Source organism: Salvelinus sp. IW2-2015, linkage group LG18 (genome assembly GCF_002910315.2).
Source record: "Salvelinus sp. IW2-2015 linkage group LG18, ASM291031v2, whole genome shotgun sequence".
Classification (NCBI taxonomy): Eukaryota; Metazoa; Chordata; class Actinopteri; order Salmoniformes; family Salmonidae; genus Salvelinus; species Salvelinus sp. IW2-2015.
In genome coordinates this window covers 54,768,610-54,785,620 of record NC_036858.1, presented here as the reverse complement: position 1 = coordinate 54,785,620, position 17,011 = coordinate 54,768,610, and the positions used below count along the sequence as shown (strand labels likewise).

General features: G+C 41.0%; 1 protein-coding gene across 1 annotated transcript in view; it reads right to left on the bottom strand.

Annotated features, from left to right (window-relative positions):
* Positions 1 to 17,011, bottom strand: part of tspan15 (tetraspanin 15) — a 54,420-nt gene that overhangs the window by 28,819 nt on the left and 8,590 nt on the right. Inside the window, exons 2-3 of the mRNA XM_024007958.2 lie at positions 5,212 to 5,397; positions 4,057 to 4,131 (exon numbers count right to left, since the gene is read on the bottom strand). Of these exons, the coding sequence (XP_023863726.1) occupies positions 4,057 to 4,131; positions 5,212 to 5,397 (261 nt within the window). The remainder of the gene's footprint in view (positions 1 to 4,056; positions 4,132 to 5,211; positions 5,398 to 17,011) is intronic.

The following is a 17,011-nucleotide window of genomic DNA, read 5'->3' as shown; positions in this document are numbered from 1 at the left end:
TAGCTAGTCAGCCAACTTGCTAAATAGCAATTTTCGTAAATTAACTTTATAACAYAAAATATGCAATCGTTTGTCTCTACATTAACCAACATATTCCTCTCAAGTATACATTTTTTGCTTAACTCGTTATGACGTTATAATTACTTACATTTGCTTCCACCGTAATGTTTTGTCAGCCATCTTCACTGAAGAAAGTCACCAGCAACAGATGGCTCCCGTCAAACTCGTCATTGGAACAACTCAATATGATTGGTCATATAAAAACCTTAGAGCACTCATTATGCATTTGGGTCTCAACTCCCCCTTGRGGTGGTCTGGAACAATGAAGCCGTAATGCTGGGTACCTCTAAGTCCCGCAGTGTAAGCTCGCAACTTTTAAAAGGAGGAACCACTGTAAGCTTTCAACAAGCTTTTTGACGTGAACATAAGTTTTATGGGTAGCCAAGCCCTACAGAAACAATGTGTTCTAGAAGAGGTTTGAGTCCTTAAAAAAAATGGGTTATATTTTGCAGTCAAATAAATATATAAACAGGGAGATGTATATTAAAACAACTTTTGAAGTTAATATAATGCTATTGTTAAGTGAGAAAACCACTCTGAAAAAGGGCAGCACAGCTCCTCCTGATGTGAGCATGAAAGAGATTTTAAATTCACTGTCTAGAGATATGAAGAACCATTTCAAAGTAGAGGTGTAGGCAAGAMAAAAATATTCTGTCATTGATGAAAAATATGGAATATGTCAGATATACAAAAAGCTTGGGYMAAAATACAGAGAATMCCTAATTCCTTGACAAAGACACAATGGTCTTTAACTGTATTAGCCGAAGTAAGGAAACGGGATGAGAAATTATTTCTGGAGAATCATGACAGGACATTGGAGATAAAGAAAGTTTGAAAGCTCTTGGTGAACAGATCAAAACCTTGGAAGAAGAAATTCAACAATTACAGGCAAGGGTCGTAAAAACAGACCCTTTGTTCCCTCAATCTACCTCCACTCTGAATTGCACAAGGCAGATCAGGTTTCAAGCATCTAGTCAGCACTGCCTAGCTATGAGTCAACAGATACTGACAGCAATGACGAACGATGTCTTAGTCCAACCAGAACACAGGCTGTAAAAGGTAGTAAAAACACATCTCTAGTGACAGTAATCACACACAAATCAGCATCTCTAAAACAGTTGGACGAATGGTCAAAAATGTTGAAACATCCACGAGAAGTGGGTATGAAAACATGGGACCATTTGAAGCGTTATAAGAAACTCCACAATCTACATCCTTATGATGGGTTACAGTTATTAGCTTTTGTTTTGAACAACCGTGAACATGGTGTCCTTGAAGAAAAAGGTTTATAGAGCTGTGGGTGGTGAAGAGCAAAATGTGGCTGATGGATGGAGGAGCCATACATGTTCTGGTCACCGYCAACGAGAATGTCGGAAAAGAAAACGTGTTCTTATGAGGAATGGCCAGGAGAAGCAGGGTCCACAAAGACAATGCTGGTGCTAGCAAAGAAGCTATGGCCGCTACTAAAGTAGTGGAGGCTCCTAACAGCATCATACAACGTGGCACAATATGTAATCCAGCTACTCTGATGCTTCCTCCAGATACCACATTACTTGAACGACTGTTGTGAGTTAGTTTTGGATCAGCTCTTTGATGGGTTTATTAAGAGTAATCTGTTGGAAAACCCAGAATTGATCTTATACACAGGCAGTTCAAGCATTGTGGAGGGGGGTGTGAGGAACGCAGGCTGGGCAGTTACTACAATGGACAATGTGATAGTGACAGACACGTTACCTGCAGGAACATCAGCACAGGTGGCGGAATTGGTGGCTTTGACAGAAGCGTTTAAACAGGTTGAAGGAAAAACAGCTAACACACACACACACACACACACACACACACACACACGAGGTATGCTTTTGGCGTTACCCATGATTTTGAAAAATTATGGAAAAACAGAGGATTCATAACATCACTGGGAGCTCCTGTGAAGAATGGGCCAGAGGTGATGGCTCTACTGAATGCTCTCCAGTTACCTGGACAAGTTGCAATTTTGAAAATTAAAGCACATGGGAAAATGTTTACAGATGAGAGTAAAGGTAATGATATGGCTGACAGAGCTGCCAAAGCGGCTGCCAAGAGAACACCTCTGTCTCCTAAACTGATTAGGAGATACACCTTGGATACATTGCAACACATTAGAGATATGCAAGGCAGTGCACCAAAAGATGAAGTGTGGGAAAGGATGGCTGCAGGATGTAAACTCAATCAAGAAGGTGTGTGGAAATACAACCTGAGATGTGTAGCGCCAAATGCACTCTTACCCTACTTGGTGACACAGATCCACTCTTTGGAGGCACATTGGTGTGGACAAGATAGTTTATCATTTTGTGGGCAAATGGTAGAATCATGGCTGAGGCTGTTATGGCGAATTGCAATGTTTGTATGGAAAACAACACCAAGGGACGAGTGAAWGCACAGACACGACAAGCACCTGCACCACCAGGACCCTTCAGACATCTACAGCTTGATTACATCACAATGCCCAAATGTAAAGGACATGAAGATGTGCTGGTCATTGTTGATCGTTTCTCACGATGGGTTGAAGCCTACCCTACGAAGAAAAGAACTGCACAACACACAGTTAAAATTCTGATTCGAGAAATCATTCCCAGATGGGGATTTCCGGAACAATTCGATTCTGACCAAGGCACTCATTTCACAGGAAAATGTGTCAGGAGGTAGCTCGTCTTCTGAACATAGACTGGCAACTACACTGCCCTTATCATTCTCAATCGAGTAGGCAGGTAGAACGCACAAATCGAGTTTGGAAAGAGAATTTCAAAGCATCAAGAAGGGATAYCATGACCAGATGCATTGCCTACGGTATTATATAGTATACGAGCAACACATAATAAAACCACAGGGTTGAGTCTGTTTGAGGTCGTCACAAGTCGACCCATGTCACTACCAGGCACTTTAGATTTGAGAAAACCAGATGTTCACTTCATGAGTGACACAATGCTTAACTATTGCATACAACTCTCTAATGCAGTAGGGGAAGCAGAAAGACAAGTAAAAGAGGTGTGGGGAATAAGTCCCGAGGGGGGACATGACGTAGTACCAGGACAGTGGGTGATGGTAAAAAAAGATGTAACAGACATTAGGGCCAAAATGGAAAGGTCCTTAATCAAGTTTTGCTCATAACGGCAGTAAAAGTCCAAGGAGAAAATCACGATGGATACATGTCACTCATTTGCAAGGTTGTCCATTTTGATGACATAGAGGAGCCTGGAGAATGAAGAACTGATTGATTAGCAATTGGGGGCCAATCTCGGGTAAAGAAGCATAGTAAGATGATCAGAACCTGATAAGCTTCTGTGTTGTACACCACAGTCGTCATATTAGGGATATCTAGGTTTCTGTACCAAATATTAGATATGGGTTATAAACTACATCCGGTCCCTTTGTTCAGTGGAGAGAATCACTGGAGGAGAGAATCACTGAGGACAGGGAAGGAACGACCATCTACCCCTCAGCACAACATCTATGATTTATCCTCTTCGAATAAACCTATTTTCCTCCCCCTGATTTGCTTTGAGGTCTGTGTTATTAAAGAATAACAACTGCTAACACTGGAAATACAATTTAAAGTTTGGTACGGATAGTCCTCCTACATCTTTCCCTCTTTGCAAGTTTGTCAATTTTATCCGGCCAAAAATCTTTTCACAAATTTCAAAACATAACGGGAATGGAATGTCATACACAAGACATTGGAAAATTCCTATATGGAAACCACAAGGGTCAATCTGAAATACCCTGAGAATGGTGAAAAGAGCGGTTAATATCCTTGCCTGATAACACAATTGATTTAGTCTCACTATGTTGACTTATTGTAACGTACACTGTTTCATAAACTTGCTAGCTTTCTACTTGCACAAGCCAAGGTAAATGTATCCAATTAGAGGTGGCATGAGTCCCTTTTGTGTATATAATGATTGGCTTTCTCTCAATGATTATGAGTTTAATAATGGCTAAGTAATGGGTTTACGGTACCTGATGCCTGAAGACCAGAGCCAGGATTCCACCGAGGAGCTCCAGAATGAGACAGACTGTCAGGGTGTAGAGAAACTGAAAAACAAAATCACATGTACAAGGTTAATACACAGAATCTTTTTATTTATAAAAACAATTTAATGGATCTGTCTGGTTAGCTTTCCTTTGATCATATCTTGTGAACCACAAAACCACCTGTTTGCTGTAGCATCTTAAATGCTGCTGCTCTTTGCCATTTTGATAGCAGCTCAGCTAAGGCAAAAATAATGTTGATAATGAAAAGGGGACACTTGTGGTGTCCCTCATACACGAAAAACAAACGTATTGATCATTGCATGATGAAATTGAAGGGGKATTGTTCTAAGATGTTGCCAATTGTATGCCTAATTGTCTTTGAATATCAGGCGCCATTTAAAACTGCCTGTATTGTAGTTTCTGCACACAGRAGCATTAAAAAACGTATTCTCCAGTGAAATAAAATAGCAGAATTTGTTTAGGCAAAAAAATACCTTGCTTTTAGAAGACAAAAATCTCTAATTCGTTCAGAAGGAATCAAACTCAAGCCAATACATCTACTTAAAAGTAGATGCAAACATCTCAAAATGTGATTAATATTATTCCAGTCATTAATTCATCAGAGCAATGTGTCATATCTAAAATGGATGAGGGCCTGCTAAAGTCTGATTACATATTTCAAATGTTGTCAATGCGGGTGGCTAAACTGTGCCAAATTAATAAATCAATGATAATTATGTAGCTAGTGGACTTTCATTAGTAATTGTGTCTTAATTACCCTGTTGGATCTTGCACACAAATCAACCTGAAACCCAACCAACTGATGCTATGCTAAATATTTCAGGTAACATTTATGGTTTAGCACTCATACTTTGCATACTAACATGAGCACTATATTGTCTCATGCCACTAGCACTGAAGGCCTGAGATTATAATCGAGAAATATGTTTCAAGGACTGTACACAGTCCATGTCCTAGAATTTAGGTAAAGCCGGTAAAAACGGTAAAGCCCAAGGTAAATCAAGTGCACATGAAATACATTAAAATATTTGAGATATGTATTTGACCCAGGTCTGGTGAGTGGTGAACCTCAAGCCTATATCACAGTGCTGTATTCAATTGTGTGGGCCTAGTACTCACCACTTTGAGGAGCATCAGGTTGTCCCTGAGGGAGGCCAACACGCCGATGAAGGAGACAATGAACATCACCACCCCCAGGACGATCAGGATGATCGCGGGGGCCAGGAACACCCCCTCCAGGGTTTTGTAGCGCTGCCGCTCCACCTCCGCATAGATACCGATGGCTAGGATGAACCCCCCAATCAGCTACCAGAAATAGACAGACATGGAGATGAGAATTAAGTATAGGGGCTAAGAGTGGTTACCTATACTGAGTGGTTACCTACAGTATACTCAGTGGTTACCTATAAAATGCCATGTCAAATSAGAAAACTTAGAACTTGTTCTATGTAAATGGTTTCATGTTAATTTAATGCACATAGATGAATTAATATTTTCTTTAAATAGTTAATGAAAACCACACAGAAATCTAATTAATTATGATCACAAACTTTAATCCCACTGGGCAAAGACATCAGTTCAATGTCTAGTTTTGATTTACATAGATTGAGTTGTCAACTAACATGATTTCAAATGTGAAATCAACAACCATTTGAAACATTGGATTTAGGTTTAAAGTTGGGGGGGGGGACAAATTCCCCTAAACCCTTTATGTTGATGACTTTTTGCAAATCTAAAAATCAGTTTTTCACATTCATTCAGCATCACATTTAATTTTGTTGTTGTTGAAATGACATGTAAACAACATTGATTCAACAGGCTTGTACCTTGTGGGATGGCTCCCTGCTGAGGGTAATTCATCATTGAAATGTAAATAACATATGTGCTAGATACACTGCTAGATTAAAATCAAATGTTATTGGTCGCGTACACATTTGCAATGTTAATCAGCAGCTGCAGCGAAACGCTTATTTTTCTAGCTCCAACAGTGCAGTATACCTAACAATACAAAACACCACAACACTTACAAATCAAAAAAAMAATGARAGTGCATTGGAAAGTATTCAYACCCCTTGACATTMTCCATAGTTTGTTACGTTACAGCCTTATTCTAGAATGTATTAAATAAAAAAATCCTCAATCTACAAACAATACCCATTCCCATAATGACAAAGCAAAAACATTATTATAATTTTTTTTTTTTACATATTTGCAAATGTATTAAAAATAAAACAGAAATACCTTATTTATATAAGTATTCAGACCCTTTGCTATGAGAGACTCAAAATTGAGCTCAGGTGCATCCTGTTTCCATTGATCATCCTTGAGATGTTTCACCTTTGGTAAATGCAATTGATTGGACATGATTTGGAAAGGCACACACATGTCTATATAAGGTCCACAGTTGACAGTGCATGTCTGAGCAAAAACCAAGCCATGAGGTCAAAGGAATTGTCTGTAGAGCTCTGAGACAGGATTGTGTTGAGGCACAGATCTGGGGAAGGGTACCAAAACATTTATTCAGTATTGAAGGTTCCCAAGAACAGGGAGGTGACCAAGAACCCGATGGTCACTGACAGAGCTCCAGAGTTCCGTGGAGATGGGAGAACCTTCCAGAAGGACAACCATCTCTGCAGCACTCCAACAATTAGGCCTTTATGATAYAGTGGCCAGACGGAAGCACTCCTTAGTGAAAAGGCACATGACAGCCTGCTTGGAGTTTGCCAAAAGGCACCTAAAGGACTCTCAGACCATGAGAAAAACAAGATTCTCTGATGAAACCAAGATTTAACTCTTTGGCCTGAATGCCAAGTGTCACGTCTGGAGGAAACCGGACACCATCCCGACGGTGAAGCATGGTGGTGACAGCATCATGCTATGGTGATGTTTTTCAACGGCAGGGACTGGGATTTTTTTTTTTACGGAGCAAGGTAGAGATCCTTGATGAAAACCTGCTCAGGACCTCAGACAGTGGCGAAGGTTAACCTTCTAACAGGACAACAACCCTAAGCACACAGCTAAGACAACACAGGAGTGGCTTGGGGACAAGTCTCTGAATGTCCTTGAGTGGCCCAGCCAGAGCCCGGACTTGAACCCGACATCTCTGGAGAGACCTAAAAATAGCTGTGCAGCAACTCTCCCCATCCCACCTGACAGCGATTGAGAGGTTCTGCAGAGAAGAATGGGAGAAACTCTCCAAATACAGGTGTGCCAAGCTTGTAGCGTCATACCCAAGAAGGCTCGATGCTGTGATTGTTGAAGCACCTTTGGCAGCAAAGTACTGAGTAAAGGGTCTGAATACTTGTTTACAAATTGGTTCTTTTTTTTGTTGCAAAAATGTCTAAACTTGTTTACGCTTTGTCATTACCAAATCAAATGTTATTCGTCAATGCAGTTTAAAAAAAATACAGATAAGAAATAAAAGTAACAAGTAATTAAAGAGCAGCAGTAAAATAACAATAGCGTGACTATATACAGGGGGAGTACTGGTACAGAGTCAATGTGRGGGGGCATCGGTTAGTTGAGGGGTATTGTGTGTAAATTGATGAGGAAAACAAATGTAATCAATTTTAGAATACGGCTGTAAAGTAACAAAATGTGGAAAAAGTCAAGGGGTCTGAATACTTTCCGAATCCACTGTAAGAAATATTAGAATGAGCAATGTCAGAGTCCAGAATATTAATATATAGGATACTCTCAAATGGTGCATCTGTAGACGTTTATAAGGGTGTTAGAGGTCAAGCAGGGGTCTTCAGAATGAGGTTGAAGAGGTTTTGCTGTGCCTTCTTTACCACACTGTCTATATGGATGGACCATTTCAGGTTGTCAGTGATGTGCACCCTGAGGAACTTGAAGCTTTTCACAAACTCTACTGCGGCCCCATAGATGTGAATGGGTGCATGTTCTCTCTGCTGTCTCCTGAAATCCGTGAACAGCTCCATTGTTTTGTTGATGTTGAAGGAGAGGTTATCTTCCTGGCACCACTCAGCCAGGGCCCTCATCTCCACCTTGTAGGCATTGTTGGTCATTGTTGGTAATCAGGCCTACAACGGTTGTGTCGTCAGGCAAACTTGATGATTGCCCATTTATTCAGAGTTCTTAGAATACACAGTACAATGCAAAGATTAATTCTAATTTGCTGGATTAAGTAGGGCCGGGATGATACCAGTACCGCAGTACTCGTTAGTATCGTGGCAAGGAAACAAAACACGAAGCAGATTTAACTTCCTTAGGAAAACAGCCCTAATGTTTCAAACAAACATTATGTTGTCATCCAGAGTCACATGTATTTATTTCCCAAGCTATAGCACACAATATTCTACATACAGCAGGTTTTTAAAGGAGCAAAAGATTTATGGCCTACTTTGTGTTTTAATTTCGCATTCGAAAAAATATTGCGATTCTGGTATTTCCACAGCCCTACTATTAAGTTAATTGGCAGTACATTGCCATTTCAATTAGCTGATTAGTTTGCTAAGCATTAGCAATCCATCTTTTACTCTAAGTATCAAAGTAATTACAGCATTGAGAAGGGCTCCCTCTTTAAAAGTAAAGACAATAATTAAAATCACTTATAAACACATGAATGCAAACGCAGAAACTCAAACTGCCCTCTTCAGCTTACTTCACTGTTCACAGACCTTGGTTGAAAAGTGAATGTGAGGRAACGATAATGGGAGTAGTAACCCCTCCAGCACTAATGAACCAGTATGTAATGCTGATTTATTACAAAAGTACACATTCTCTGGTGTTCATTACATCCTATACCTGTGACAACTAATCAGTGTCTCTAGGTCTATGAATGCCTGTCTCCCCAGGTGTGCCACAGGCAGCTGATTGGACAGCTTTCCRCGCTTCAGGGCCAATTTGATTTTCTCTTCAAACACCAATGCAGAGATTTCTGGCTTTGGGAGTAGTTCAAGGAAACCTATTGTGCACAGCTCTGACAGAGGTTTTTATTGCAAAAAGAATTGGCTCTGAGATCGTGACAGACTGTTCTGATGTCACAGGTGGATTTGTAATTAAAAGAGACACCAAGCAGCTATGAGGCGGCACTGTGTTCTGAACTGTGACTGATGCGGTAGGCCTACACAGGAAATTACAAGGCTTTTTGATTGCTTGATACCAGTCCAAATGGAGGGAGCTGTGGTTGCTAGMCAAACTCATCTACAAACAGTCAAGTCCAAAATTATTGGCATCCTTAATAAAGATGAGCCAAAAAAGACTGTATAAAATAAAAAATAAAAATACAGAGCTATATTGTGTGCTACATTTTTTAAATTATGTTCTGTTATACTAATACAATTTCTCAGAGAAAGATATGTTTAACAAGTTATTTAAAAATGTTTCTAAAAGAKGGGTTAAAATCATTGTCTCCTCTGTTTTTAATACTTCAACTTCCAAGGATAAAGGCACTGAGCCTTTTTCTAAAATGTTTTATGAGATTGGAGAAGACATTGGGAGGGATCTTGGACCATTTTTCCATACAGAATCTTTTCCACAGAGMTTCAATGGGGTTTAATTCAAGATGACCATTGCAAAATTTAGATTTTATGGTTAATTCATATTTTGATGTGTGTTTGGGATTGTTGTCTWGCTGGAAGATCCACTTGTGACCAAGTTTCAGCTTCCTGGCAGAGGCAACCYGGTTTTTGGCTAAAACATCCTGGTACTCGGTCAAGTTTGTGATGCGTTGATCTTGACAAGGTCCCCCAGGACCAGCGGAAGCAAAATAGCCCCATATCAAAGATACCTTTACAGTGTGTATGGTGTTATTTTCTGCTTACGCATCCTTATTTTGATACCAAACCCACCACTGGTGTGCGTTGCCAAAGAGCTCTTTTCAGGTCATCTGACCATAGCACCGGTTCTCATCCAAGTGCCAATACCATTTAGCAAACTGCAGGTGTTTAAATTTGTTGGATGAAATTAAAATAGAGCTCTTTGGAAAGATGCTGGGAGTTTAAATTCCATGTGAGGTTGAGTCCCAAGTAATCAAAATACAGCAGCATACTGTCATTTTACGGCAATAACAACATAAACTTAAAATACAGTAACTTGTTGTACATTTACTGTATTTTCACTGCAATCAGGTTTTGGTAGTGCATSTTAAAATTACAGGAAATTCAGCAGTAAAAATACAGTAACTTATTGTTGTATATTTATCATATTTRCACTGCAACCAGTYGCCGGTACTGTACCGTTAAATTACATGTGGACTCGCATGTGGAACAGATAAGCATGTCAAATCCTTAAATGAAAAACCTGCATCAAAGGCATTCACCTTTTCGCTTATTTAATACAGTATTCTGGGTCACATGTAAAATACCGGTGACTATATTCAAATTAATTTTAAAAATGAACTACTGTACTTGAATATAGTCAGCAGATACTGTCTGTTTTATAAAAACAATACCACGTATTCCATACACTAACACCTATCTGGTATTGCTGAGGGGATCCAGACATTGCAAGGATCTGGCCAGCACATTGACATGACTCTGTGGATTCTCAACAACCTGAAGTAGTGCACATTCATCAGACTGATTTCGTGGTCCAACTCTATTTCACAATTCTTCCCTGTGGCAAAGTACTCGATATCTGCATCAACTTATTGGAAGCAGCAAACAATGAGAGTGAATATTACTTTTTTTAATATATAAAGCTGGATTGCAGCATGRTTCTATAAAAAAAAAGTCTATACAAATGCAGTACAACCCTACCTGCCACTATTCATGCACACACTCCGGTGCCTTGTGAATAAACCTATACCTTAGAGCCAGCGGACGGTCATACATCTCCCTGACAGAAATCCAACAGATTATTTTCTCACCAATGTGGGAGGTACATGCAGCCTTTTGTTTATGTTCACAATGATGGCTTCTAACATGTGACTGCCTGTTCCCTGGTGGATGTGCTTTTGTCAAGGAGCAGCGAGAATCATAACACCGCTGTTCCTGGCCTTAACAAGCCCACAATGCCCTGCTGTACAAGAACATTATGAGCTTCTAGGGAGACACTTCACTTACAGTTGAATCAAAAGTCTTATATACTATGCCATAGCCAACACAATTTAAACTCAGTTTTTCACAATTCCTGACATTGTAATCTAGTAAAAAATCCCTGTTAGGTCAGTTAGGATTACCACTTATTTTTAAGAATGTGAATATTCAGAATAAGAGAGTAGAGAGAATTACTGAAGCTTTTATTTTTCTTTCATCACATTCCCAGTGGGTCAGAAATTTCCATACACTCAATTAGTTATGTGGTAGCAATGCCTTAAAAATTGTTTAACTTGGGTCAAATGTTTCAGGTGGCCTTCCACAAGCTCCCCACATAAGTTGGGTGAATTTTGGCCACTTCCTCCTGACAGAGCTGGTGTAACTGAGTCAGGTTTGTAGGCCTCTTTGTTCGCACAGCCTTTCAGCTCTGCCCACAAGTTTTTATAGGATGAGGTCAGGGCTTTGTGATGGCCACCTTCATACCTTGACTTTGTGGTCCTTAAGCCATTTTCTACAACTTTGGAAGTATGCTTGGGTCATTGTCCATTTGGAAGACCAAGCTTTACTTCCTGACTGATGTCTTGAGATGTTGCTTCAATATATCCACATAATATTTTCTTCCTCACAATGCCATCTATTTTGTGAAGTGCACCACTCCTCCTGCAGCAAAGCACCCCCACAACATAATGCGTCACAACCCGTGCTTCATGGTTGGGATGGTGTTCTTTGGCTTGCAAGCCTCCCCCTTTTTTTCTCCAAACATAACGTTGGCATTATGGCCAAACAGTTCTATTTTTGTATCATCAGACCAGAGGACATTCTTCAAAAAGTACAATCTTTGTCCCCATGTGCAGTTGCAAACCATAGTCTGGCTTTATTATGGCGGCTTTGAGCAGTGGCTTCTTCCTTGCTGAGCGGCCTTTCAGGATATGTCGATATAGGACTCGTTTTACTATGGATATAGATACTTTTGTACCCGTTTCCTCCAGCATCTTCACAAGGTCCTTTGCTGTTGTTCTGGATTGATTTGCATTTTCGCACCAAAGTACGTTCATCTCTAGGAGACAGAAGACGTCTCCTTCCTGAGCGGTATGACAAGAGGCACTGTTGAAGTAGGCCTTGAAATACATCCACAGGTACACCTCCAATTGACTAAAAATGTCAATTAGCCTATCAGAAGCTTCTAAAGCCATGACATCATTTTCTGGAATTTTCCAAGCTGTTTAAAGGCACAGTCAACTTAGTGTGTGTAAACTTCTGGCCCATTGGAATTGTGATACAGTGAATTAAGTGAAATAATCTGTCTGTAAACAATTGTTGGAAAGATTACCTGTGTCATGCACAAAGTAGAAACTTGCCAAAACTATAGTTTCTCAACAAGACATTTGTGGAGTGGTTGAAAAATGAGTTTTAATGACTCCAACCTAAGTGTATGTAAACTTCCAACTTCAACTGTAAGTCTGATACCAGTACAGTTATAAGTTTGCATTCCTGTAGATCTACCAACAAATGCAAAAACAGTGAGAGGTTAAAACTTCATGCATGAAATATGCTTTAAAACAATTTTCCAAACACTCAAAAGCACAACAATGGGTGAATCCATCACTGAATACAGTCCCTCTGAGTAATTCCGTTAAACAAAGTACAACCGTTTGATTTGTTGAAAATATAACCTACTGTGTACAATAAATCATAAGATATTTCCAACCAACTTGTTTAACTTTGGCAACATAAACTTGGCAGGTTGTTCCAAGCCAAAATCTCTTTAAAATGTATCAGTGATAGCAAAGCCTGTGATAGTGTTTGCTCGGTCTTCAATCAACTCTTGGAACCGAGATTGGTAACAAAAGATGTTGGRTTGGAACAACCTGCCAAGTTTGAGCAGCAAAGTCTGTGATAGTTGCTTGAAGACAGAGTAAAGACTTCCTGAACCAAGATTGATAAGGGGACCAATATTTCATGACATAGTCTAATCAGTAGAACATCAAAAGCGTATTTCTTGATTGAAAGAAAGCGGAGGTTGAAAATAGCAAAACATACACTTGAGAKAAAGTGACAATGGTTCTCAGGGAACCAAATGCACTCAGATAATAGGCTAACATGTCAAAAGCTGTTGCAGTCGACAAATACAGGAATACCCGCCTGGCTTGCAGCCTCAGCAAGTTTCATTTCCGTTGAGACACTGAATAAAAACAACAGTAAAAGAGGTTGAAACAGTGGGCCTACCATACCTTTGTTTACACCCTGATAGTGCTACATTTAATTGACAGTAAATAGTGGAGGGAGAAAAATAGGACATTTAAAATAAGTATATTATTCTAATAAAATTTGGGCACTTATAACCCTAAYTCCTGTTCCTCAATATGTTGTTTCAGTCAGCACCTGTGGTAAATCATTGGCTCCCACAATTTCCTGTTGTCTGAAACATTAAGCCCGGTTWAATCTCCATCCTCCACAACAAAGATTTGATGGTCGCCCTAATTATGATGATTGACAGGTAAGCTAACCATCATGTAGGACTACTGTACCCAGGTACAGTTCAAAAAGGTTTTTAACAGTGGCAGAACATGTACTAAACAGAAATTAGCTAGTTCAGAGTCTATATCAAAATACTGGTGACGCTACACTTGAAGGGTAGGCTACCTACTACATAACAAGTTTGARCCACACATTCATAAGCAGTACATGCTTATGTTAACAGCGGCAAAACAGGAAAATATCCATTTGTGGTTGTTGACTTCTGTTAACATCTCATTATGAATGTGTTATGTAGGTAATCCTTTACCAAAATGTTTGCCAAACCCCTGTGGTCCTCATGTTTCCCTCTGATCAACAMTATAAAAAGAAAGTCACAAACTAAATATGCTCCCAACAATTTATAAATATGCTCCRAACAAACCAACGTTTCGGCACGCAGTGCCTTCTTCAGGGTTGACCCTGAAGCACCTCTAAACATCTTTAGGTATGCAAAGCTGTAGGTAGGCAAAGGGTGACTACRATGAAGAATCTCAAATAGAAAATTAATTTTGATTTGTTTTACACTTTKTTGGTTACTACATGATATCATACGTGTTATTTCATAGTTTTAATGTCTTCACTATTAWTCTACGATGTAGAAGATAGTAAAAATAAAAMAAAACCCTGTAATGAGGTGGTGTACCAGTGAAAAGTTTTGACTGTGCCTTCGGAAAGTACTCAAACCCCTTGACTTTTRCCACATTTTGTTAGGTTACAGCTTTATTTTAAAATGTATAGATTTTTTCCCCCTCATCTCTACACATAATACCCCAAAAATGACAAAGCAAAAACAGGTTTAGAAGGATTTTACGCTAATTTATTATTACAATAAATGGCAGTGATTACAGTCTTGAGTCTTGTATTTTGAGAGTTTCTCCCATTATTCTCTGCAGATCCTCTCAAGCCCTGTCAGGATGGATGGGGAGTGTTGTTGCACAGCTATTTTCAGGTTTTCCAGAGATGTTCGATCGGGTTCAAGTTCAGGCTCTGGCTGGGACACTCAAGGACATTCAGAGACATGTCCCAAAGCAACTCCTGCGTTGTCTTGGATGTGTGCCTAGGGTCGTTGTCCTGTTGGAAGGTGAACCTTCACCCCGGTCTGAGTGCGCCTTCTTCACAACGCTGTCTGTGTGGTTGGACCATTCAGTTTGTCGCGTGATGTGTAAACAATCGGTGACACAGTATACTAAAACTTTCCACTCTCACCAGTACTGTCCGTCGATGTGGATAGGGGGGTGCTCCCTCTGCTGTTTCTGAAGTCCACAATCATCTCCTTTGTTTTTGTTGACGTGTGTGTGAGGTTATTTTCCTGACACCACACTCCGAGGGCCCTCACCTCTCCCTGTAGGCCGTCTCGTCGTTGTTTGGTAATCCAACGCCTACCACTGTAGTGTCATCCGAAACTTGAATGATTGAGTTGGATGGCGTGCATGGCCACGCAGTCGTGGGTGAACAGGGAGTACAGGAGAGGCTCAGAACGCACCTGTGGGGGGCCCAGTGTTGAGGATCAGCGGGGGAGATTGTTAGCCTTCCATACCCTCACCACCTGGGGGCGGCCGTCCAGAGAAGTCCAGGACCCAGTTGCACACGGGGGGTCGAGACCAGGGTCTCGAGCTTGATGACGAGTTTGGAGGGTACTATGGTGTTAATGCTGAGCTGTAGTCGATGAACAGCATTCTCACAAATAGTATTCCTCTTGTCCAGATGGGTTAGGGCAGTGTGCAGTGTGGTTGCGACGGCGTCGTCTGTGACGCTATTGGGTGTCGGGTAGCAAATTGGAGTGGGTTCTAGGGTGTCCGGTAGGTGGAGGTGATATGGTCCTTGACTAGTCTCTTAAAGCACTTATGATGACGGAAGTGAGTGCTACGGGGCGGTAGTCGTTTAGTCAGTTACCTTAGCTTTCTTGGGATCAGGAACAATGTGGCCCTCTTGAAGCATGTGGGAAAGCAAGACTGGGATAAAGGATTGATTGATATATGTCCGTAAACACACCAGCAGCTGGTCTGCGCATGCTCTGAGGACGCGGCTGGGAATGCCGTCGGACTGCAGCCTTGCGAGGGTTAACACGCGTTTAAATGTTTACTCACCTCTCGGCTGCAGTGAAGAAGAGCCGCAGGTTTTGGTAGCGGCCGTGTCAGTGGACTGTAATTGTCCTCAAAGCGAGCAAAAAGTTATTTAGCCTGTCTGGGAGCAAGACATCCTGGTCGCGCGACGGGGCTGGTTTTTCTTTTTGTAATCGTGATTGACTGTAGACCTGCCACATACTCTTGTGTTGAGCCGTTTGAATGCGACTTGCCTATTTTTTGTCTCTATACTGGGACTTAGCTTGTTTGATTGCCTTGCGAGAGGAATAGCTACACTGTTTGTATTCGGTCATGTTTCGGTCACCTTGCCCTGGTTAAAGCAGTGGTTCGCGCTTTCAGTTTCACGCGAATGCTGCCGTCAATCCACGGTTTCTGGTTTGGGAATTGTTTAAATCGTTGCTGTGGGTACGACATCGTCAATGCACTTTCTAATGAACTCGCTCACCGATCAGCGTATTCGTCAATATTGTTGTTGGACGCAATGCGGAACATACAATCGCGTGATCGAAGCAGTCTGAAGCGTGGAATCAGATTGGTCGGACCAGGTTGAACAGACCTGAGCGAGGGAGCTTGTTGTTTTAGTTTCTGTTTGTAGGCTGGAAGCAACAAAATGGAGTCGTGGTCAGCTTTTCCGAAAGGAGGGGGGGGAGGGCCTTATATGCGTCGCGGAAGTTAGTATAAACAATGATCAAGTTTTACCAGCCTGGTAGCACAATCGATATGCTGATAGAATTTAGGGAGTTTTGTTTCAGATTAGCCTTGTTAAAAATCCCAGCTACAATGAATGCAGCCTCAGGATGTGTGGTTTCCAGTTTACATAGAGTCAGATAAAGTTCGTTCAGGCCATCGATGTGTCTGCTTGGGGGAATATATACGGCTGTGATTATAATCGAAGAGAATTCCTTGGTAGATATGCGGTCGCACATTTGAATTGTGAGGAATTCTAGATCAGGTGAACAGAAAGACTTGAGTTCTGTATGTTGTTATGATACACCACGTCCTCGTTATTCATAAGGCATACACCCCCGCCCCCTTCTTACCAGAAAATGATGTATGTTTCTGTTCGGCGCGATGCGTGAAGAAACCAGCTGGCTGCACCGACACTGTTAGCGTCTCTTGAGTTAGCATGTTTCCTGTAAGCAGAGAACGTTACACATCTCTGATGTCTCTCTGGAATGTTACCTTTGCTCGGATTTCATCAACCTTATTGTCAAGAGACTGGACATTTGCGAGTAGTATGCTAGGAGTGGAGCGCGATGTGCCCGTCTCCGAAGCCTGACCAGGAGACCGTACGTTTGCCTAGGGTCGTCGTCCTGT